This window comes from Wasmannia auropunctata, unplaced genomic scaffold (genome assembly GCF_000956235.1).
Source record: "Wasmannia auropunctata unplaced genomic scaffold, wasmannia.A_1.0 LD335976.1, whole genome shotgun sequence".
NCBI lineage: Eukaryota > Metazoa > Arthropoda > Insecta > Hymenoptera > Formicidae > Wasmannia > Wasmannia auropunctata.
In genome coordinates this window covers 1,208,559-1,234,269 of record NW_012026914.1, presented here as the reverse complement: position 1 = coordinate 1,234,269, position 25,711 = coordinate 1,208,559, and the positions used below count along the sequence as shown (strand labels likewise).

At 35.3% G+C, this 25,711-nt stretch overlaps 3 protein-coding genes across 3 annotated transcripts in view; 2 read left to right on the top strand and 1 right to left on the bottom strand.

The window, feature by feature from the left end:
- The window catches only part of LOC105454750, a 255,227-nt gene extending 233,419 nt beyond the window's left edge, over positions 1-21,808 (top strand). Inside the window, exon 6 of the mRNA XM_011697612.1 lies at positions 21,634-21,808. Coding sequence (XP_011695914.1) covers positions 21,634-21,726 — 93 coding nt within the window. The 3' untranslated portion in view covers positions 21,727-21,808. The remainder of the gene's footprint in view (positions 1-21,633) is intronic.
- Positions 1-25,711, bottom strand: part of LOC105454755 — a 108,734-nt gene that overhangs the window by 28,180 nt on the left and 54,843 nt on the right. The window lies entirely within an intron of this gene.
- Positions 1-25,711, top strand: part of LOC105454753 (homeobox protein abdominal-A homolog) — a 112,144-nt gene that overhangs the window by 81,612 nt on the left and 4,821 nt on the right. The window lies entirely within an intron of this gene.

Genomic DNA, 25,711 nt, shown 5'->3' with positions numbered 1-25,711 from the left:
AAAGCTCTTTAGAGATATTGCGTCGGTCAATGGATCTATATATTTGATCGGTTCTAAGATGGGTTCCAAGTGTCTTGTAGACTAGGGCATGTCTCTCATCCATGTCTATGTCGAGGTAGCATTGATGGAACCGACGATGAAAATAAATATCAGAGCGGGCGTTTGAACTGACGAAAAGCCAGAGGAAGGGTGGATCCGCGCTGACGTGGCACGTCGTCACATGTCGATAGAAATGGAGATTTCAGGGTGTCTAGCTTCCGGCGGGAGAAATGGCTTTTCTCTCTCCCCCATTCGATCTTCGTGGCGACGAGTGACCGCCGAAGCGTTTCAATCCCTCGTTGGTTGGTTTGACAAGTATGGCTTTGGTATTAAATTAATGGCCTATCCGGATATATACCGGAAGGAAGCTTCTTACGGTGTCCGCAAGAGAACAGAAAAATAATGTTGTATTTTTATATCTATGAAAATAAGAGAGCTATGCATTTGTGAAATTTTTGAATGGTTTTTCTTCTTTTTTAAACAATTATTATATCATTAATCATGATTAAGTTAAAAGAAATTGTTAATTTATCTTACTTTAGCTACTATTTCGATAAAGTTAATGTTCTATAATATATAGACAATTGTAATATATTTTATATATCAATATTTGAAGATTTATCTGATGATAATTTTCAAATAATATTATATAAAATAAACGGATAATATTATATTGAAGCTATAGTTAAGTCAAGTCATAGTCATTTTCCAAAGAATTAAAACTACCAATTTAATATAAATTTATAATTATAATTGCAATTTCTTTTGCTGTATGAGATTAACAAAGATGTATTATTTGTCTAATAATACTATATGTATGCCAGCTAATATAAAGCAAAGATTAGTTCTCTTTCGCGCCTCTTTCATTGATTGTTTCGGCAGTTCGGTAAAATCACGAACTTTTCGAGACGTCGTTAAGGAGCTACGTGCCTTGCTATTTCAGACGCCTAATTCTCCTTACGATCCTACACTATTTCCTAAACCGCAGTCGTTGGGTTCTCGAGACAATCGCGGGACGAGATTCTGCTGAATATCTGCGCCAAGTGAGGAAGCAACGCTAAAATTACGCTATTATCTCGCGAATACAAGTTTCGTCAATGTGCAATAGAGTGCACATTATTAACTGTACTATTATAAACGTTTTATTATATAGCATATTAAATATGGTATATATAAACCATTTTTTATGCCATCATCTTTCTTACAATTAGCATATATTTTTATACACAAGATATCCATTTTACAAAAAATAAATTGATGTATAAATAAGAACAGAAAGGGAGAGAGACAAGCTTATAAAGAATTAGATTTTCTAAAAATTACACACAAAAGTAAAACAGCATAGTAACAGACATATACATGTCCAACTACTATTATAATTCTATTTCCAATCCTTTGTTGCATTTAACATTTGCTACCAATCAATGGACGATACATTGCTTGATGGTAACCACACGCAACTAACTTTCAATGCATGCTGGTCTCTGTTATATTTCTTAAAAGAAAACGAGAGAGATAGTGAGAAGAAGAAAAGACATGTGGAATCCCTACTCTGGACGAAGACCCCACTTTAGGCCCGCTTTAGGCAACCAACACGTCGGCCTTGAACAGTCAACCCCACTCCTGCTTGGACTCCCATTACCATCGCCATAGTATCATGGCTGATGCCAAAGTTTCTTTACTAACCATTTCTGCGTAACCAATATTATGTTCGGGGCTTATATAATAAAAAACTAAAAAAATTCTTGATAAATATTTTATGTTATAAAAATAAAGTAATAAGGACATTCATACATTTTTAAATGCTTTATCTTATTATTGAAGTTATAGTTATAACGCAATTATAAACCATTATGAACTAATATTAATAATTTTAATAACACCGATACACTTGCCATTTTTTATTTCACTAAAAAAAATTATAAAAATATATTTTATAGATGGAAATTTATTAGACACAATATTCCAACGCATATAATTTAATTTATTTCAATAAATGCAGGCATAATATGCCAATTCATTGAATTGTTTCGTCAAACTTGATGAAATATAAATCTGATTATGTAAAATATTGCATTGTACTCCATTTTTTATATAATTCTGATTAATCCAAAATTTACATTTGGTAATATTGTGCACATGATGAATGGAAATCTCTGCTACTAGTTGCAAAAGTAAATTTACAATATAATTATTAACTATTGCTATCTCATGACATCATTAAAATCGTTACAATACGAGTCGAATGAGCAGATAATTTTGTATTGAAGCAATAATTAAATTAAATTGCATTATCTACTATGGATTAGAAATCAAACTAATCGAATCGAACTAATTATTTTATTACATAATCAGAATATTTATTCGGTCACCCGGTAGAAAAGCTGGGCGCAGACTAGACATGTATACATATATATAGATATATGCGGTATCTCTACTGCACGGCTAATGGGGTTTGAATGGGTGATAAAATGATATGGCTTCCGAATGTTGACTAAACTGCACCTATTGCAAATGGAAAACCAACTATAAAATCACAATACACTTTAATAAATGTTACTCATTTTTAATACATGTGTAAATATTATACAAACAGATAATTAACAAAATAAAATTTTAATCATGTTTTTTTACATTTTATAATATTTTTTAAATATTATTTTGATTACACAATTTTTAAAAATAAAAAATGTTCAAAGAAAGAAATATTTTAGTTTAGAAAATTAAAAACTATTTTTAATCATTGTTTAGATATTTATTTTGGTCAGATATTTTTTCATTTAGAAAATTATAGATACATGAGCAAATAAAAAACGATAATAAACAGATCGTTCAGTTATTAAATGTTAAATGCATTTCTAATCGAAGATACTCAATAAAAGTTTACATATAGCGTACCTTTGTTTTTAAACTAAAAAGATGGAAGAGTAGTGGACAAAAGTAATAAATAAAAGAATGAATAGGAAAGATGGATGACAAGGAAATTATTGAAAAAAGGCAATATAAAGGAGAAGGATAGAAAGAACAGAACACCGGTCACTTAGTCTCGGAGCACGGTTGCTGCTATTACGCGATGAATAGGTAATTTGCAGATAGTCGATCGACGCATAATTCGCAACGACGATCGCGAATTAATCAGCGATCATCATCACGGCAGGTGAGAGAATCGGGCTTTGAACGGCACTTAGTCTCGTAGCAGAATGAAGGCCGCACGTTCAAGAAGCCTCGGCGGCGAACGATTGGCAGGCAAAAGAACAAAGAAGCGAGGCGAGAAAGAGAAGCGAGAAAGGGTGAAAAAATGAAGAACTGTCGTGTTCTTTCTTTTTTAAGTAACGATTTCGCTTTATCCAAACCACAGGCAACTTCGTAACAACAAGTGTGGATTGTATAATCAGTTATGATCAAGCTAACGATGCAGAAATATGCCTCTTGCCGCAACCTGACATACAAAATCTTTTTGATAGTAATCTTAAATCATACTAAAGATGAAATTGAGGTACATAAAGAGCCATTTTTTATAATATTACTGCTACCAAGAATACTTAGCAACTCGGCAGACATTTTTCCTACTACTGTTGATACAACAAGCTCTTCATCGGCTTCCGTAGCTTCCCCTCTTTTTTTTTAGATACTTCTGCCTACATAAATCATAGGCAGGATATTTGTCAAAGACAAAATATTCCACAAGCTAGCGATAAAGCTTTACACTTAACAACTATTTTCGTCGTTTCGTACACAAGTCCAAAACAAAATCGCAGGACACCTTTCGCCGATTTATTCCCTCGATGGTGTTACTTCCTACGCTGAAATACAAGCGTGTGGAATACGCGCAATCAAGACAGGGTGGATACTCGTAAATATGCAGATGATGGGAGATAATCCAGATCTACGGTTGCCCAGATGAATCACGTGTAGGATTAAGTTTGTGTTTTCTTCGGCGATGCTTGTTTCGTAGCTTGCCTCTCTTTGTTAAGGCAAAAGAGTATTGCAAAAAAAGGGGACCGGCGAGAGGACCAAGAAGGAGACGAAAAGAGTATAAAGTTAACTTAAGTAAAGGAGAAGACGAAGGGGGACTTCCCTTGGACAGGAGATGTATGCCGGTACGGTGAACCCTGCACATCGCTGAGGGCAGAGCATGGGGGATAGGGGATGGGTCGAGTAGCGGGGGAAGATGGATGTTCTCGATCCGCAACTCCCCTCCAACTGCGCTGGAGCCTTCTACATCCTTGCTAGCCGTTCATCGCGGACCCTCCAAACTCAAGGAGCGGCGGCCATAATGCCTGAATGCACCACCATCCCTGCTTTCTCAATCTCAATCGCTTACATTCTCTTCTTGAAAATTCTCTCTCTCTCTCTCTCTCTCTCTGTTTAATTTAAATTTTAATAAGACGTGACAAGTCTATCCTATTTTGCACGAGAGGCATTTTATCGCCGCTGTATGCTATGATAATACTAGAATAATTTTTAATGAGTTTAAGATTGAGAAAAATAGGAGCATATTATTTTTACTTATTATAATTTAAAATACATTTTAGAGACTTTTAAGTATATATTTTGAAATTGTGTTCACGCAGTTTGTTAAGAAAAATGTTAATATTCTCTACTTTTGTATAAAATTCTTGCGATATTTTTTAAAATTTAAATTAAATGTTATGTGAATTATTTGATTAAAGTAATCAATATTTACTCTATGAGTTGTATTAGTACTCAGAGGAACGTAAAAGAGTGATGAGGTTTAAATGGCATTAAATTGTCTCTTGATAGCTGTAAGGAAGACACGACTGAAATCCTAAATTCTGTGGCATTTGAAATGGTTGTAAATTTGTTCAGGTCTTTAATTTTATGGCCTGTTTGAATCTGCCATATGAAGTGGTGGCGTTTGCACTAGTAATATATCGACCTATCGCGCGAGACGGTATTGTGACGTGAATTTTATTGCGTCGTAAACCAACGAACCGGTAGTCAGCATTAGAAAATAACTCGGAACGTAGTCCTGTTCGTCTGTCACTGATGTTGCGATCCCACCGTAAAAGTATATATGCTACATCTAAGTTGACGCTTAAACTCTCTCATACGACACTTACTGTTAGATATGGCCCGGAATAACAATGTACAATCGCGAAATTGTCCGTTATGGCGTACTTGAAATTTTATAATTTTCAAAAGAGAAGCAATTAAAAAACTTCTCGGACGCCTAACTTGCGAAACGCATGTCAACCGTTTCAAAGTTCTTGCACGAACGTATCCTTCTCTTTCTTATTCTTTCTCATTCTACTTTGCAGTCGAAATGCATATTAGGACTCCTGGAACTGCAAAAGGAAGTGCCGTCTATTCGCGATTAGCTCTAAAGAAAGTTCGTAGAATTTGACGACCGAACTTTTCGCGTATTCAACAGGTCCGCCTTTTTGAATTTTCATAAAACCGGGAATTGTTCGCCATATCTAAAGAGAGTGACACCGCTACGGCGGACTATTTCGACCGCAGCTCCGCCAACTCCGTTTTCAACTAACCCAGCATAATGACGCTGCTCGCTGCTCACCGATTACGTAGAGAAGGAAGAGGATGGCGTACACGTACGCGAGAATCGCATGAAGGATAAATGGGTAGTGGATAACGAAGGTACAAGAGTACGAGAACGAAGTAAGTGCCCCCAACCTCTGTAACATGGCGCTTAGGACGAAGGGAGCGCCGTGAATGATGTTCTGTCGGGCCAACGCTCGTACGTAGGCTGCTTCGAAAATGCATACACCTATAGGGTGTTCCGAAATTAATTCGTTATAATTAAGCATCAATGAGTTTTATAGGGGGTGGCTAAATGTGTGTGTGTGAAACTAAAACATGCCAACTTTAAGACATTTGATTTTTTTGTTTAGCTTTAAATGTTTCTCGTTTAAAGATAAATTATTGTTTCGACATTTGACATTAAGATATTTTTTAAATTAAATTCTGGAACATTGTCTCATTGAAATTAATAATGCGAGTTATAATACATCATGCATGTATATTTACATATATATATGTATATATATATATATATATATATATATGTAAATGTATACAATATACATATACATATATGTATGTATATATAATACAATACACGATAGGTTTCTCTCGTATATGCAAATCAGCTAACGTTAGGTATGTATTCATGGGATCTTATCCGCATGCACGTGTAGAAGGTGAATGATCTTCCGGAGATACCCCTCGTACGCGTAAAAGGAGAAGAAATTCAAATTTTCTAGGCTGGTTACTTGCCGAGCTTTAATTTACGAGAGCCTCTTATGAGAATTCGCGAAATATCCCGACGTTTCTCGAAATACGAATATATTTATGAGAAGAACGTTAACGGCTCTCACGGTCCTTGCACCAAGCATAATGCATACGAGGATACGTGCAGTAAGTAAATACTGACGAAAGCTATTTCCAATGCGCTTCTGATCGTGTTTCGCATAAACCGAACGTATAATCGTCTCGTTTACGTATGACTGTAATAACAACGTACTTGTATTGAATTATCTCTTTATCGTGTCGTTTCCCAAGCGAACTTCTCATTTGAATAAGCGGCTGAGGAAGATAAATTGATGGGTCGAGGATAGCATCCAGTATACAGCGAGATTAATGTCTCCCAATCATGAGAAAACATAATCGGCGATATACAATACTTTAATACAATTGAATCGTAATTGTAATCACTATTATGATTTATACGATTCAATTAAATCAATGATTAACTGTACTAAATTTAAGGTGCTCATTAGAAGAAAATGCATTTTGTTTAATAATTTGTTAATAAATAAACAAAAATCGTATAAAGAAAACGAATGTAGGAATTGAAGCTGTATAGGAAGAAAAAGAAGGCGACAGAATCTCTCTGAAATGAGCTGCTGTTTCTTATGTGGCTTGTAATCTTCAGAACAATGTCTCCACTGTATACGAACCGTACACATAAGAAAATGTCATATGTCAACGACACTAAAGGGACCGTTCTTTTCAAGTGATTGAATTAAGCAGTTAGCAGATTGAAATAAATGATTCAATTGATCATTTCAAAGAAATCTGGAAAAGAAGCTGCTCTATTGAATCTATCAAACCTTCCGCGGTAAAAAAAAACTTTCGTCATCGCGAAAAAATTTTCGAACGATCAAAAATACTTGAAGCAGAAAATTTTTAAAAATTTTGTTACTCAAAATTTAGTATATCATTTCGTATTAAGTTCTAATGTGTACCGCGCTTTACGAGCTGAGAAACAAAAAGTTTTATTTGTTCTTATCAGATCAATCTATTTATACACCGTCGTAAACAGCAGTGCCTTGAGTACGCTCATTGCTACTTCCTTCTTCTCTTATACATACACGTACGTAGTGATGACAATTACTAACGAACAAGATCTCGAACGCGGCGTACACGGCAACGTGATGCCGTGACAAAGCGTAAGGTCGGACCTAACCGAGCATGGCGTGGCATGGGACAGCTAAGTGCGAGATACATCACGGCCACCTTACCAGCTCCTCAGGTTCTCGCTTTCTCTTTCTCCCGCGTGTCTGCCGCCTTCCTTACTTTCTTTCAGTTTGGATAACGCCAACAACACCGCCGTAGATAAAGGGCCTTCGGATCGTAAAGCACTCTCGTTAAGAATATGATCCGGGCTTACCTTCGACCAACGCGAACCACGTACCAACACATGGAGTGTGTCACCTCGCCGAGAACGGCGCGAGGGAACGCACCGGTTCGCCGTGAATTACGATCGCTACTGCCCCTCTTAGATATCGTGGTCGCGTATCCACCACCTTAATATAACTTCGCGCACCTCGTCAGTGTATAACGAACCACCATAAACAGCGTCAAGCGTTCACCTCCTTGCTGTACGTATAGCTAACGCCTCTATACGTTTTCGTGTCTGCCGTCGCAGACGGATGAGCCTGCCCCGCTCGATTTATCCTTGAGAACGACCATTGCGACTCGATTATTTATTACGGAGAATTGCTTCAGGGTTGTTGATACACTCACAATCAGACGTGCTCACTATGTGTCCCTGGTTGTGGTGCGCTACTTTCGAACGACATCAGTTATGTACCTAGAGCTATTCTGTCCGTATCGTGAAGCTACGGCAATTGATAAGAGAAATAGTTTATCTCAATAGCTTTCTCATGTCACACCAATAAAATGTCATCTTATCTATCTTAACCATCTGTACAAAATCATTTCAATTCAACTTTTCGCTATCTATGATGCCTAGTATGCTGTGACTTTACTCGCATTTACACTATCAAATCAGATTACGTTTAATGCTTATTAAACATGTCTAAAAATAACGTAATAAAAGTGGTAAATGTAGTATTCACGGAAACCCAAGTCTAATTTTTTAACACACACTTGATGAAATATAAGTTTCATGACTAGTTGAAACTGGCGTTACTTTATGCAGATTTAATTAGATAATTAATTTCATATTTTATGGAGAGCGTAGGAGAAGTAGATATGTGCGTGAGAATATATGTGGCAATATAGTAAATGAATATTCCGACATAAATGTGCCTTGAGCTCCGTAATAAATTATTGAAGCTCCATCATCGCTCGATAAGGGTCATAATTCTCATACCTGCAGTTATTGATCTTTCCACATAAACTTGTGTGCGCGCCATATCGATATTAACTTGCCTTTTTTTTCACAAATATGTAATTCTATAATAAATCGATATCTTACTAGTAATTATTATAAAAATTATTAATAAGAAATAAAGAGATAAAATTATTAATTGTAATAAAATTTCAATTTTATAAAAATTATCATGAGTTTTTTGGTCATCGAAGACGGTAATTTTTATTTCAAATAAGAGTTGTTGAAAGAAGCTTTATAATTTAAACCTCAAGAATGTTAAAAAGTTGTATGAAATAAGTTGCGCTTCAAGTTATGCATAGAAAAAATAAATTACATTTGATTTCGCTCTTAAGCGTCTCAACCGTTGTAACATTGTTTTCGCGCAGACTTTTCTAAAAATGACAGTGAGATATTTAGGGAATTTGCAGGGGACGCCACGTTCAAACACAAAAATAATTCTCGCGGCTTTGCGCCTATAGCGATAAAAATGGAGGAGCTGAGGGTAAGCGACTGACGACAAAGCCGAATATAATAAAGCAAGGTCGCGTATCTCATCCCCCCATCCTCATTGGTGCATAACATTCGCTATAATCCCGCGGTCTCGAGATTTATAATCGCGCGGAGCAAATGCGTGCAGGAATGCCCGACGTTCTCGCACGAGAGCTCTCGGCGCGTTACACACCGCCACGGTGACTTGAATTATTCATTCCGGAGTCGTTGCATTTTGTCGCCGGCACTGTATCAAGCGTCTGGCATCACACCAGCCGCAAGACGTTCCGTTGTTTCGCGTAATGTTAGCAATTAAATTTCCACAGAAGATATACTGAGTAGGAATAGTTGCAGTTCCTCTACTCTTGAGGATATCCGTGATATGACTCACGTTGTTAACAAGCGGTCGCAAATTAGTTGCCGATTAATTATTGCCGATTTCTGGATTGCGCGTAGCTACACATTGCGCTGTCTATTCACATCGTCCACATATTTCGCACGCAATTACAATAGATCAGGATAGCCCAAAAACTTTCACGAATAATTGATTTCAATCTATTATTACTGGAAGCCTTTTAATTTTCGGGGATAATGCCTCGGAGATTTATATTTTCGTGCTGCGCGTGACTACATGCACGGAGAGAAGAAGTTCGGTGAGGTAAAGGGCAGCGCAATGCATGCTCATGCATTGCCATCGTACAGTGATTAATGCATTCGAGTAACGTGGGCCAGCGCACGACAAGAAGTACGAGGCATGGAGTTGGGTTGCCTGCACGTGCACCGCTGATTTTCTTCCTTTTATCTTCCCCAGGATCTCACCCGTACTTCCAGGTATGCACGCGTGTGTGTGTGTGTACGCGCGTGCATTTATGACATATATGTATAATGCGCGAGTATAGGATACAAAGTTTTGCATAGATATCTGATTTCGTGGCGCTCTTACGCGACGCCGTTGAAACGCGCTCTTGAGATCGCTTGATGCGACTCGAGTAAAACGACTTCAAATGGAATTGACGGTATCGTTTGTTAGCTACAGTAGACCAAAGCACTTTGGCCCACTCGGAAGCTTGAAGCAAAATAATTTATCGCTTGCAACTGCAAGATACTCTGCTCGCGTTAACATTAGCATTTTGGCAACATTGGCACTTTTTCGCTTAGATGATGTGAATTTGCTTAGAAATTAATTCTTTTAGTTGAGAAAAGATTAATAAACATGATAATCAATGCTATAAAATTAAATATACGACATTAAAACCTGATGTGTATGTTAATTACTAATTTTAATGTAACGTAAGCAAGCAAAATTCTTTAAACATTATTTATTCTCAGTGAACTGCGAGAAAATTAAGACGATTACTGCTTAATATTACTTGTAGAAAACTCTAATGCGTAAACTTAAAATACGCATAATATTTTATGCGAGCTCATGTACTTCCATGGGAGGGAAAGAAAAATAAACGGTATTTCCTATAGGTGACAAGACCACTACACTCAGTCGTCGAGTAACATTTGTAGGCCTCCATTATAGGCCGTATCGAAATTCATAAAACGTGTAATTTAATATCCATTATGCTGACGGTAACAGGTAACAAATGTTAATGAACCATCTGTAACCGCATCCACCTAAGCTACTGTGAAATATCCTTTGTGCGTACACCGCTAGTATAGATATTTACGTAGGCAGTATTGCAATCAGCGAGTTCATAATAATCTACATCATTACGTGCGCGTTCACTATCTGATACGTTATTTTTCATATTACTGTAACTCGATAAGTAATATATGTTTTATCTTAATTAGCAGGTATGTTGTACTTAATAATTTACGCGTATAAATAATAGGAAAATGAAAAATTTATGAGACGCTTTCTTAACAACAAGATATGTGCAATAAATTCGGACGATATTGATTTAGAAAGAAAATATTGAAAGATAACGACGAATAAATTGAAAATAAAGACTGAATTTAATATCTTACGGGATTTCCAATGTTTTAATGTAAATGTTTTTGACATAATATGCGTGTCGTATTACGATGTCCGAGAATAACCGTTGCTCTTCAGATACCGATGTAAAAATATACCTAACCAGCCACATTATCTTATATAAGTGAAACCTCAAGTGCTCTTACAAGCTATGAAAGCGGACTAGGCTTGATCACCGGACGATTTATATGGTCCAAGCAACGTTTTCCTCACGAATTAAAGGATAAATGAGATAAATCGATAGTACTGTCACACTTGAATTCCGCAAGAGATCACAGCAAACGACCAAAACGAATAAAAAAATAAAATAGTTAAACAATAAACGCTCTCATTATATTGCTTTAAATTTACACATGTGTAGTACGATAAAAGAATTAAATATTTAACTTGCGCCGTATGTGCACGTGTAGGACTAACTGTTTTAATAAAATATTGCTGTTGTACGAATAAATCTCGTGCATTTGAAATTTCTAGAGAAAAAAAAGAAAGGTAGATTGGTCGGATAATCCTTGTAATAAGCTATTTAATTGGGTCCAGTCTCTTATCTTGCGATATTCTAGGGATAGCGACCAGCGCTACTACCAAAATGGTACTTCTAATCTGCAGCCCGGCGGCAATTGCAAAATAATCGTTAGGGAGAGATGGCAGCCGCAAATCTCACAACCATGATTCATCCAAGTGATGAATCTTTCATATTACGCTATCAACTTCAATATAATTATTTTATAAAATCTATACGGACACAAGAGATATTTGTTGTATCTGTAAAGCATAAATATTACTTGTTGTGTAATCTTTGGAATTAAAAAGAGCCTGAAATAGGATATCACAGAAATATTTATGTATGCATATATATAAGATTTTAATATTTTTAATTTATAAACGTAATTATGTGTGGAGTGATTTTTATTACATTTTATTCAAATTTTATTTTTAGTAGACTGATAGAATGAAATAACTTCCTTATTTTATCTTGAGTCAATCATCTCTCTTTCTCGATTTGTAATTATTCGAAGTTATTAAAGAAGATTTGATTTGCTTACGCAAATTTCCTGTGCCACTTTACATCACTTTCGAGTGATTTTTGTGGTGGACAATCATTTTATTTAATTGACATTGATCTAATGCGATTTTCGTATTAATTTTAGACAGACCCATCACCCTTAGAGTGCCGAGTGGTAAAGTGAAAGGAGTGCAAACGTAATTTTATGCTCTTAGCAAATTCTGGCGGCCGTGCATTTTCCGAAACGTCGACACGTTTACGAGGGTGAGCATCCGACGGCAAAAGCGTGCGTGCTATAACTGTGCATCTATAAATAAACGATGAAATGCGGCAAGCGCGTGGCTTTAATTGGAAGGTCCGAACGCACGCAACGCTCGTTACGATGGGTTTTACTCAGGAATGTAATCAAAATGATGATCTCATCGAATCAAAAAGACACGTCTCGTTGTTCGAGAAGAACGGCGATACGTGTATCTATCGGTGAATCTCTATAAATAAATACCCGCAACGCTAATTGACGCAAAGATATGGCGAATATGTTGAAAGATTTTTGTGTCACTTTATCCGTTATAATTTCGACGGAATTAATTATTCTTAAAACTAAACTAGAAATTTATACAAACGGATCGAGATCTCTGTCAATAACAAAAGAATTTTGAAAAAGAATATGTCAAAACGCAACCAATTCACGAAAACAATGAAAGATATGTAGAATAGCGTGATACATAAAACAGAGTAATAAAATAAGAATATATAATAAAATGACATAAAATAATTGAAAAAATAAGGCCAGGCGGAGAATTCTAAAATTTTTTACAGTGTTAAGCTCATTAGCATCATTATTATTAAATTGACGATCAAAAAATGACGATATTACTATTTTAGCTTTAGTTTAGAATTGCGTTTCAAATCCGACAGTAATCGGCGCGTAGTTTATAGAATTGAAAAATGTATTTAATATTTGCATCGTAATATTATTAAGCACTAAGATCCGCTTTGATCGAATAAAGCTTCTTTCGCTTAGCTGTGTTCTAAAATAATTCTAAAATAATCGGTACATGAATGAAAGAGAAGTAAAGGGAGATCAGAATCAGACATTTCAAAAGCCACCCTCTTGGCAGAGGCCGTGTCGTGATGCGCAAGTTATATGTCGTCTGTATGTCAATAGATTTGTGCTTCGTCACATTTGTCGGCTGTACACGCCCACGTATGCGTGTGCCTACACTTCGGGGGATGGCATTTGCGAGGGCCGGTTGGCGTTTGAGCTCGTATTACAAATTCATGGCGGTCGGTGAAGCAAACGCGGATCAACCGCGTATATACGGGATGAAGAGAGCAAATCCCGAACGGAACAGAGAGGAGACTCGAGAGAATATTGAGAGGCGAAAGGGTAAATGCAGTGGCGTCAAACCAATTATTGATAAAATCGCGCTTATTCGTCCAATCAGTAAGAAGCGCAGTCTTATATAACGAGAAAATAAGATTTCCTATATACAATTTATTGAGGATATTATGTAGAGTTAAAAATATTTTGGGACGTTATAACTTCTTTAAAGTCTTCTTTTAATGAATAGAGTTTTTATAGTAAAGGTGTCAAGATATCTAATGAAATGATCTTGTATTAAAAATTTATCCTCGAATATAGTCTCTTATATGTATATACATTTATTATGTATACGTAATATTTTGCCGATATTTTTAAAGTTACTGGCACCACTGAAATGATAGGTGGAGAGTTCATGTAACCTAGAGAATGAAATAAGGGAGAGAGAGGGAGAAAAGAGAGACAGGTAACGTACAACTGAGTAGAGAAGCGGACATAGAATGCGGCGAGAGAGGCAGAAATTGAGGGGCGCACCCGTTTCCCTGTGGCCGTCGTCAATCAGAATTCCGCGAATTAGCGTTAACGGGCCGTTATTGCCGCGTCCATTTGGCTAGTGTACAGTTTGGGTCGTGGATATGAGCCCATAGATTCCCCATATTCTACGCCGTATGGGGCGATGGTGCTGCCGCGCATAGCCCACCGGAATCCGGTTAGTTACTGCCACGCGTTATGGACCGCGCCGCTGCGCCTTTCTCTCTTTCATCCTCGTCGGTCCCTATCGCCCTCTCCCTTCCGCCGCCCTATCTTTCTCCCTCCGCGGTCGTGGAAAGCTCCACCCTAGCGACGGGTACAACGCGAATGGCCGCGGTCTCTCTACCAGGCTCTATGCATCTATCGATACCTATTTACCTGTTCGCGCAGGAGCAACGATTCCTGTTTCTCTAGATAAATGTTCAACGCAGAGGGATAAACGGAAATAAAGCGGGATAAAAAAGATCTTTTAAATCGAGCTAAAAAAAGAGAAGGGAGAGATAACCGCAGAATGAAGCAATAATAGGGTTTAGATTAGGCTGTCAACTTGCACGAAGTCACAGTAATATCAAGTCGATAAATTATTGAAAATTACGATTGTGTCATGATGTAACTGACTAATGTGAAATTAACATAATGGGATACGTCCGTATCCCACGTCCGTGTACCGCGGTTTTGCGCTGCAATGATTACACTGCTAATAATTAATATCGACATATTTTCTCTCATGGCGTACCAACATAATACGTGACTGTCTGTAACAGACAATTCCGGAAACTTATACTCTTGAACAACTCGCTATTAAATATGCAAAATCTTTGCGGATTTTAGATTACACGAAAAGGTAGAAAAACAGCGATCCTTTGTTCGTTAGAAACTTATGCAACACGAGAAAAGAACATTGAGATGAAACTGCATCTCGCTATATGCAGGTAATCTTAATTGATCATTGCCTTGTTTAAACGTCGCCTTCATACGTCGAGTTATTCTAGCCACCGATAATTCTCGTCACGTTCCTCGGTCTGTATGATCTGTCTCGTATGTCAGTTTTGTGCAGATGTTTTAATACGATAGTAGAAAAGTCTCGAATAATTTACGATGATGTCTGAAAAGAGGAAGGCTGCATTGTGCGCCTCATTCTTGTGCAATCGTAGAAATGGAGTCCAATTGCAATTGCAGTTTTATTTAAATAAATAAATAAATAAATAACTTACATTATATCACAATCACAAAAGATGACTATAATAATCCATTCATATTTTATTCAAATTTATAAAGAATTTTTTAACATTATCTTTATATTTCATACGTTTATTGCAACGATAATTGTATAGTTCACAAATGCAATCTTTAGTTGTTTTTCGACAATAACGATCTTTTGTGGTTGCAATATTCTATCACCAATTTGTAATTAAAATATCATACCTGTGGAAAGAGTTTATTCATATTGATGCAAATATTCATACGACAAATGTTTTGAGACTTTAAATGGACTTTCCGGACTTTTGGTGATAAACTACGATGATAGATTATAATTGTTTATCATTAAACACACATTGACTTAAGAAAGATGAAGATTCAAGTATGATAAGTGACCTTTTAGCGCGTCTACGAATCAAATGTCAAAATATACGAAACAACACAGTTCACATCAGTCTCTGTACTGTCAACAGTATCGTCGCTCTAACGTCACGGATTTTTACCTGCTAAAAAAAAATCAGGCATCAAGCGAATCGCATCGTCGAAAAAATAGTGAGGGAAGGGAAGATCTGTCTTTCAAGGACATTGAAGGGTCGCATATTACGCGCTTCGGCCATATTTTCATCAACATAGCCGCAAGAAGGCTACGTCTTTAAAAAAGGCCTTAAAAAGGCATCGTGGTAACCCCATAGTCACGGAATCGCAAAGAATTCCAAGGTTGGCTATTAAAACCTCGAGAAAGAATAGCTACCGCCATTTCCTGCAATAGTGTGACTTTTTTATTTCCATGGTGGTCTGTGCTGGGTTTAAAAAAAAGGCTAAGGGTCCAGAGTCTCTCAAGGGTTGTTAAAAAAGGAGCTTTGACTAAGGAAAGCATTTGACCGAATGACAATACGGGAGAGTTTATGGTAGGAATGCCCGTAGTGGGTTTTGTCAAACTCATAATTAAAAACGGAAGGGTAGAACGGAACGGTAGACTTACAAGACCGCCGCGCTAGAGACCGACCGGAATCTGCAGCTTTACAATTATACATATATCAAGCATTATTATATTTTTTATTATAAAATATACAGTAATCTTTTAAACATTTTATTTTTCTTTTTAGAAAATTTGCATAAAGTAATTTATGTTTGCCGCGCAATTTGTATAACAGAACAAAAAAAATAGTTTTAAATACTGTTATTTTTGAATAAAAATTTTGACATTCTCTAATATAACATGTATTTAATAAACATTTATAAACTTGGTAAGACAGTATTTTACAAAGTTGCTAAATTGTTTTAGAATTTGCAATTAAATAATGCTTTAATCTGTAAACGTTTTCGAATAATATTTTCCTATTATCTAAATGGTATCAATAAATGTCTACAATCATATATTTTTCACCGCTGGATCATTAACTGACTGATGGTGAGTTTACAATAACATTAGCTGAAAGAAGCCACGGATTGAGTGGTGAGAATCAAGCTTTGTAGAATCAATCCGCCCGTCGGAAATCGGTCTCTCGGCCCGTCGGATACGGCGCTCGTAGTAACGTCGTTCGAAGCGTCCTATGCCCAATATGACGTCGTAAACCCCACAATTGCCTGCCTTAGGTAGCCTTGTTCTTTTTTGCTCCATCCTTTCTTAAGATCTTTTTTTTTTGTAGGACGACATCCGATTGTGGATTCGAAGAAGAGTTAGTGGGGTTAACTCTGCACAAGTCAGTTTTCAGTCGACCTACGCGTATGTAACACTATACCGGCGCGAGTGCTTTCCGCGAAATAAGCTTTTTGTGTATCGTTAAATTTTAGCTCTTTTTTTTAATTAGTGATTTTGTGATGACAAGTGATCAATTGTTCAGCTGGACATAACAGACAGTTTGGCTCTATATTTCTATTTTGGTGTGTTTCTTAATATATACATGTGTATAATGCAATAATCTAATCAATCAGGTAAAATATCTACGATACACATTGCAATTTAGGTTTGATTAGGTTTTTTAATGTCGAATGAAAATTTTGAATTTTGATAGAAATGCATCAAAACGACTATCGAGTTATAAACAGTTTGCTGTCACTCAAACTTTATACGTGTAGTTTGATGCTATACAATCGATTTCATTGCGTAAAAAAAAAAAATAATTCTTACAACGTAAATTGCTGCGAGAGGCAGATGCAAGACGTCTTATATTCTGAAAGTATTTATAGATTTGCCATGTCTGGTTCAAGACAAATAAACAGTTGTTAAATGAAAAACTTATGAGGTTGCTGAGCTATTGGGAACACAAAACAGGCCATTAATTTGTCTGTCAAGCAGTGACAACGCCCTCTGGAACGTTCGCAATAACATTTCGGTAAAAATGTCAAATGCAAAAAACATTTCCAACATTTTTGCGCTAACGCGAGAATATTTACCAACTTGCGAATATTATTTTAACGCGCAATTTGTATGAAATAGATATGATGCAAAAGCGTATCTACATATAAATACTCATTTATATTATATGTTTGCTCGTTTTTATTATTAATGTTAGCTTTGTATAACGTATGTTATGCGCATAATGGTGTACATATAATAAATATCATCTTCGTATAACAAAATTAATGTTCGATTATATAATAAAATTTTCATAGTTTCTGACTATTGTAAAAAGATTTCTAAAATAAATTGAATTTGACGAAATTTTAATAAGAAATAAACTAGATATGTTACCAAAAATACTACAAGATTAAAAAAAGTTTAAAAGTCATTTTCGAAGTGATTTGAATTGATATTTAATAACATACAGATTCAGAAAGCAGAAATAGATTCGGACTTTGTGTTCTTGATATAGACTAAAAAGAAGATAAACCGTAATTGTTTGCGACGTTTCACACTTATAACGTCAACGAACTTCTTTCAAACATTATATGCAGTTAAAAGGATATAAAATGTAAAATATATTTTAATTTTATTTTTATAAAATATATATCTTATATTTTTATAAAATTTATTTTATTATGACTTATATATTGCTTTAGACAACATTTTGATTAGAGTTGATATTATAAGAGCAAAATTTGAAAATACTAAAATTAATAAAACTGGGTAAAATAACTATGTTAATGTAATTATAATAAAAACATACGTCTCTATGCAAATATTCTATCAATGCTTATTCATCGCGAGTAAATAGGAAATTGAAGTTACGTATCGAGAGAGTTTTGCGATACATTAATAAAAGCTAATAAAAAAAATTTAATGACTATTACAGAATTTAAAAATTTTTGTGATAGTCACTGAAAAGAGAAATCTTAGTCTATGCAAATAAATAATTGCTTCCTTACGCACGTATAATGAAAATTATGTAAAACTCAGTATGTGACTAACATTTTCGTTGGATAGTGCGGTAAGATCGTTGGTGTTGGGATAGGTCGAGAACTCGTTGCCATATCAATATACCTAAGTGAAATGATACGAGGCAGCAGTAAAGTCCGACAGTAATGACGCATTAGGGGGTTGCCAGGCCGATTTAGCCGGCTATCAAACAAAAGGCAACTTTTACTGGATCCGGCCGAGGCAGCGGCGTGCGCGTGCTCGTTTTAAGAGGTTCGGTTGGGAGAGAGAGCGTGCCGGCCACTTATACCTGACGCTTTATGCGTTTTATAGGCGCGACGTGCGTTTCGTGTGCCAAACAGCGCATAAAAGTGCAACCAGATTGGCCGTTCTCGTCGTTACCACGTCACGGATTATTCGCGATGTTTCACGCCGCAAAATCAAGTCTGCCTGTTGACTCGGAATTATCTGCCAGCGGAATCCGAAGAAAAAAAAAACATTAAATGCGTGTGCGGCTGCGATTTCATTTCTGTGTATTTAGAGTAGTATGCAAACTAGAATTTATTGATAAAACAGCTGTCTCTATAAATTTTAATAACTGTTTCTACAAATTAATATTCTGATGTATAATTTTTCTCCCATAGTTTATTTTAAATTTGTTTTATATTCACTTATAATTTTTTATCGTAATGGCAAAGCGTAAACATGAGATTAAAAATTATGCATATTAAACGCATAATTATAATAATTACGTTATTATTAAACAACAATTTCTTAAAAAGTTTTATTGAACAAAATAATTTCGCATAAAAAAATAAATTAAACAGCTGATATTTGTTTGCATAGTAGCGATTATATTTCATGTAGATTGCTCTAAAAGGGCATTTATATTCCACTGATTATAATATATTATTGACAATAAATCATTCATATATGCATAAAGAATATCAGCAAATCACGACAGAAATAATATTCAAGCTAATTGTAAATAATATTCATAAATGAGATCTGAAAGAATCAATGACTTCTGGTTCGTCTTTTCAATCTAACTAATGCAACATTCTTGGATATTTAATTTTGGAAGTTATTGTAAAGTATTATTGTGTAGGTATATATTTAAAAAAGCAAAATGTCATATTTATGTATTATTCCATCCTGAGAACTCATTTTGGTATTCCTACATATACGCGCACTGTTAAATTCATACATATATAATCGTAATTTTATTACATTGTTTTTTCTTTTAATTTTTATTTTATGCACAATACATTAAAAATTATCTTTATTATTTCATAAAATACCGTGATCCAATTTTGCGTGGAGTTACATTCATTCCCGAAATATCGATCAAACATAATTTACAGTACCGCGTCAGTTGTGATACGAGGGAAGGGAAGAGAAGAACAGACAGAAGGGAAGCCTGGGGAAGGGAAGGTGGAAGATAGGATTGATGAGATCAATATGCAGTAAGTCTGAGCACGGCGTCCGGAGTTAATGGCGGAGATGCGTTGCGGAGAAGCTTTAACGTTCCACTAGGTGTGAAATATTTTATTAGCGATATCTTTGCGTTACGTTCAAATTGAAAATTTCGCAACAATAAATAATACCTGCAAAAATATGCTCTATATATCTTAATGATAAAAATTGTTGCGTGAAGACATAGAAACATAAGAATTGTCCGATTATAGATATATAGATGTAGTGTAATATAATAATATTTATTATATATTATCTTGTATTAAGATTTGTTTCAATGTTTTTGTGATTCAGTAGTATAGTAAAGCAAGATTTCATTTCTTTCCCGCAAGGTTGAAGTAGCAAGCAATGAAACTTTGAATCGTATCAAATTTGATTCAATCTTTATGACGCAAATAAAAAAAAGATGTAATCTCGATTTTTATCGCTGGTACCAGAATATGACAGGACCGGTTTTACGATGCACGCCCCGATAACATTCGATTTCGCAACATGAATATATGTAGAGCAAAAGCAACAAATTTTTATCAGTGAGAATTAAATTGGGATATTATATAGTATATGGCAAATATTATATATGTGAACACTTTTAATTATATCTTAAGAGACAGAAATATTCTATACCTACATGCTCGAAGATGTAACAACAAATGTTCTTTTACTTCTTTAAAAGAAAAGAATAGAAGATTTTTATATAATTTTAATAATTTAATCATTTTAATGTACTGGATTATTAAACAAACTATTACTTTGATATACAAGTAAAAAAAACGTTCATTATAAATTACAAAAATCGGAAACAAATCTGATTAGAGTTGGTTAGGTTTTCTTGTTCATTTTCTAATTATCAATTATATGCTTTTTTCAATGATTTTTTATTGAATTTCGAATTTAAAACGATATATTTAAATATAATAATAATAATTATTATTTTAAATTTATAGCAAAATATCAGAACGACTTTATATTGTAAAAAGTAACAATGCATATAACAATTGATACTCAATCTAGTAATTCAATCATTCAGCTATGATAGCTATTTTAATGATACTACTTTATCGTTTATTAATTATTTGAAACGCATATTGAATCAGTTTGGTTTGTAATTGAAGTACCATATATTTAATTTACAATCACGCTAGCTACGGAATAAATTAATGGCACTGGAATACTATCAGCAGCATAATAAATGTTCGCGTTATCGAGCATATACATTCACGGCGTTACTCTGTCCCCCGTAGGTGAAAGCAAAGTAATTATCCAGCGAGCTTTTCAACTCCCTGCACATCGTTCAAAGCCATTAATAAATTTATGAAATATTTGCAGTAAATCAAATTTGACAAGTTTATAGCAGATCTTAGTGCGAAGTGGTCGCCCAGTTGAGATTGGAATTTATAGCGTATTATTACATAACATTTTTACATAAACGTAAATGAAATATTTTAAATTATTGCTCCATAACTTATAGTATAAATTAACGCAGTTAAAGCAATGTTTGACAATGGAAAACTTTTAGTTGTAGAAAATATTAATTTATGAAGCGCGTCTAGTCGCAATGAACTCGAGAGATATAAAAAAGTCGCATGGGCGGCAAAGTAAATTCAAGATTGCAATCTAAAGATCAATGCTTTCCATCCAGAAATTGTTTAAAGCAGATTGACCGTTAAGTAGCCAGAACGTGCTTTAGATTTGGATCGCGCCATTAGTATCGCACTTCTGCTGGAATCGGCCGGCGGCACGTGTCAAAGGATGGACGAAAAGAGGAAAAAAGAAAAGATGAAGGATAGAAAGAAGAAAACAGCGCCGCCGAAAAGGAAGGAGAAGAAATCCAGTGGCGCTGTTTCGAGATACGCAGGCGCGGGTTGCACAGAGGAACGAGTGGCGCATATGTGAGGAAGAGATAGAATGGTACACACAAGCAGCCAAGATGGCCGTATCCACTTCCCCGGCTTCCCTCACTCGGTCCTCCGGACAGAATGCCTGCTGCGACGAAAACCAGCTTTGTACCGCCAGATAGAACGCACGCACACAACCGCGCGATCTCATACATACGTCCACACTTACCGCAAACGTTTCCAAAGCCGTTTCCGACCTCCCTCCCGCCGCTCGCTCTCTTCCTCTCTCTCTCGCTCTCGCTCTCACTGTTTCTTCGACTTTTCATCCGGCATCGGTTGTTAACGCCTTGACTTTTCAGCGATCTCGATGATCTCGCGACGCTTCGCGAATCTCAAATTTGTCGTCATCGTCGTCTTCGTCGCTGTCGTTGATTTTCTTCGCGACACGCATGCTGACGTCCCCGTACTTTCGTTCGGAATGCCTATAACACTACGTTGCGCTGTTGTACCGTGAGACGAGTAGCCCTAGAGATGTATGGGGGATACAGGCGAGTCGGGTCGAAATAGGGGAGATACGTAGAGGGGAATCGTGTCGCCGTTTTGGCGCTGTTCTATTTCAAAATTATTGCTATATTTATATTTGTATTTTTTATTTTTACAATTCCATTTCGCGATATTTTATCATTTCCATATTAAAAGAAAATCTAAACGATTACTGCACATTTTATTATGACACATTGCGAGAATACTTGATGAATACTCAAAGCTTACGTAAACGTCGTACATATGTATATAAAGATTTTTGCCGAAATTTAAAAATAAAAAAATCGAATTTGGCAAATATATGACAATTATCTGACGATATCGATCGCTCAAATGGCGTATTGCGCTCTCAAAGATAAATGAGAACATTCTTAAATAGCGCATCAGTAGAAAGAGATAGTCTCGGTATGATATCGCACTAAAGATACAGAAAGGCGGACAGTAAAAACACAACGCAGAGTCGAGGGAAAGAGAGATAAAAGAGAAGCCACGGAGGCTGTGACACGAGGATCGCGCGCGCATGATGGAGGGAGTATCACCAAGATGGCTGCTACGGAAGCAGCAGCATCCACATCGCGTGTCGCGACAATCACGCTTGAGTCAAGCGTTCCTCGAAGTGCAAGTGCAAATCGCGTCATAGTGCTACTTCTCTGCATATTAATTTCGTCCTGATTTCAAAAAGTTTCTTAAGACGTATTTACGAATTCAAGAATAAAAAATTTTAATTGATACGAAACGACCACGCCCAAGCTGCGGGCGGCCATCTTGTAATGTCAGCTGAGCGCAGTGCATCATGGTAACCAGTGATGCAACCCTAGCAACCAACGCTCGCTTTACCAACCTTTATTAAAATTCCATCATCAGGTATTTTTTGCATATCTTTCTGTTTGTGTTAATTTAGTTTTCATCTCTCTAATTGCGTACGTTTCTTCACGATGATCTGTATCATGTACTTATAATTAACACAAATAGACCGGAAACATTATACAAAAGCTGTTTTTTTAAATATTATACATGATTGTCTAAGCAAAAGGTTGCCGCCAATTTCAAAATTATTTTTCTTACAATTATAAAATCAAAATTTTGAAGCCATTGTTAAAAATTTTCATGATATTCTAAAAATTGTATATGTATACTAAATAATGGATAGCATTTAAAAATAAAATTACAAACAAAATATAAATTTCCGATTTTGACAAAATATCCATAAATTATATTCATTGGTTATACATAGATGATTTGTTAAACATAATTTACATTGTAATTTACTCGTACATGTAGACATCTACAATATTTAATAAAATTATATTACATATGATAATATGCAGTAGTTATTATAATAATGTTATTAATAACGTAATTGACTGTTTAAAAGATTAATTAAAATTTAATATTAATTTCAAAGCATTTAATAAGAAATAATTATATTTCCAGGTTTGTTCACTTTCATATATATGAATTTTATAAACGAGTTTTATTTCTTAATTTATCTCGAGAATATTATTAACAAGTTACTTATTTATATAGTCTGTTTTCTCAAATTTTTATAAGTACTATTTGCTGGTTAACATTTTGATATTTGTAACTTACAAGTTCTTGTAAACGACTGACCAAATCTTCACCGTTCTCCATCGTAAAAGAACTCTGATATCATCACATTTTAACAGATCACAAAACGTATCCACTTACACTTCATTGCCTAACACATTAAGTACTTTAGCTCGAGTTTCATGGTATGTTTCGACTCTGCACACGTTATTTAAACGTAGTATTTATCAGATAAATGTTTTCTCTCCCTTCGTAGTCTCTGCCATATTTGCTTACAAGTAGCGAAAAACTGAGCATACAGTAAGTATTCTCAGATTTCTGATAAACTCGTCAGCGAAACTAAGATCGAATTATGGATTGTAAAATTCTACAGTTTCTGCTTAATTGATATTATGACAATGCAAGGTGATCAAAAGAAAAAAAAAATTATAACAGATGATATAACAAATTTGATTAAAAATTAAAGAATGTACCTTATGGAATAAAATATTAATTTCGTATTGTTCATATTAAATTAGCAAATATCGTAGACCACAGATTTGGACAAAATGAAAGGAAAGGAAAATATAGCGAGAGAAATAATCATGCAATGAAAAAAGCAATGAAAGAAAAGACGAATTGTCCGACAAAAAAGATAGAGAAAGAAAGGCGAACATTTGTTGAAGTAAAAATAGAAAGTGATAAACATTACTGAGAGAAGGAAAAGGGAAATGTACATAATAAAAAACAAAAGATAGCACGAGAGAAAAAGAAAAAGAGAGAAAGAAATAAAGAGGAACGATATCGTTTTAGGATAAAAATAGAAGATGAAAAATGGTCACGCGGCGACGTAGCAAAGATAGCAGATTGAAAAAGAGAGAAGGATTACATCTCTAAATATGAAATCGAAAAGAAGAACCTTCTACTTTTTTAAAGCGCATGTTTAAGAATGAAATTAGAAGATATGGATAAAGAAATACAAAGAATTTTTATCTCACATGAAAATAGGAACATAAGTAATAATTAAGGAAAGTGATCTATAGGTATGTAATGTATAGAAAATTATACTGCTTATTTGGAAAATCGGACAAAATAACAAAGTTTGAAATTGTGGAATGTAGAAAGGAAACTGACAATGGAAAGATAAAGAATAAAAGGTCGCGCTCTCATTGGTTTCCCGCATAGCTCTCTTCTCGACTTGGTCCATCTTGCTACTTCTTCAGAGCGTGCGCATTCCCCAGATCTCTCTACGTGGCCCCGATGAACTTACGTGATGAAAAGCTCACCAGGCCATGTAGAGCCTTTTTACACTCTGTACCCCGTGTAACCCTGTCCAAGCCTACGCGCAGGATATCTAGGACTAATCCGCGACTTCTGTTTCACACATACGCACACGAACACGCGGTCTTATCTGATTCCATTGTTCTTAAACGGCAGCGTCTATGTCTTGCATACGCTTGATCGCATAACAAGAGCCGTACATATACAATTCGCCATAAAAACTGCACATCGCCATTAGATATTATTATGTAACGAGGAAGGAATATTCGATTTCTGATTTTAGCGCCGTGCGAACGCAACAATTGTATAACATATACTATATCTGCATTTAGCTAGGATTATGCGTACTGCTCATCCTATGCGATGAGCAGTAACAACATACATATATCCACACGGAAAGAACGATTTTGTTGAAAGATCTAAAAATTTTGCTAAAAACAGATCTGAAAATAATTTTTTATTAAATCATCAAAATAATTTGTTGGAATGTTAAAACTGATAAGCATTGCTATAAAACGTTTTGATATTTTAGCAATTATTTGACTTTCGCATAAATTATTTTTTGATTATTGAACAAAA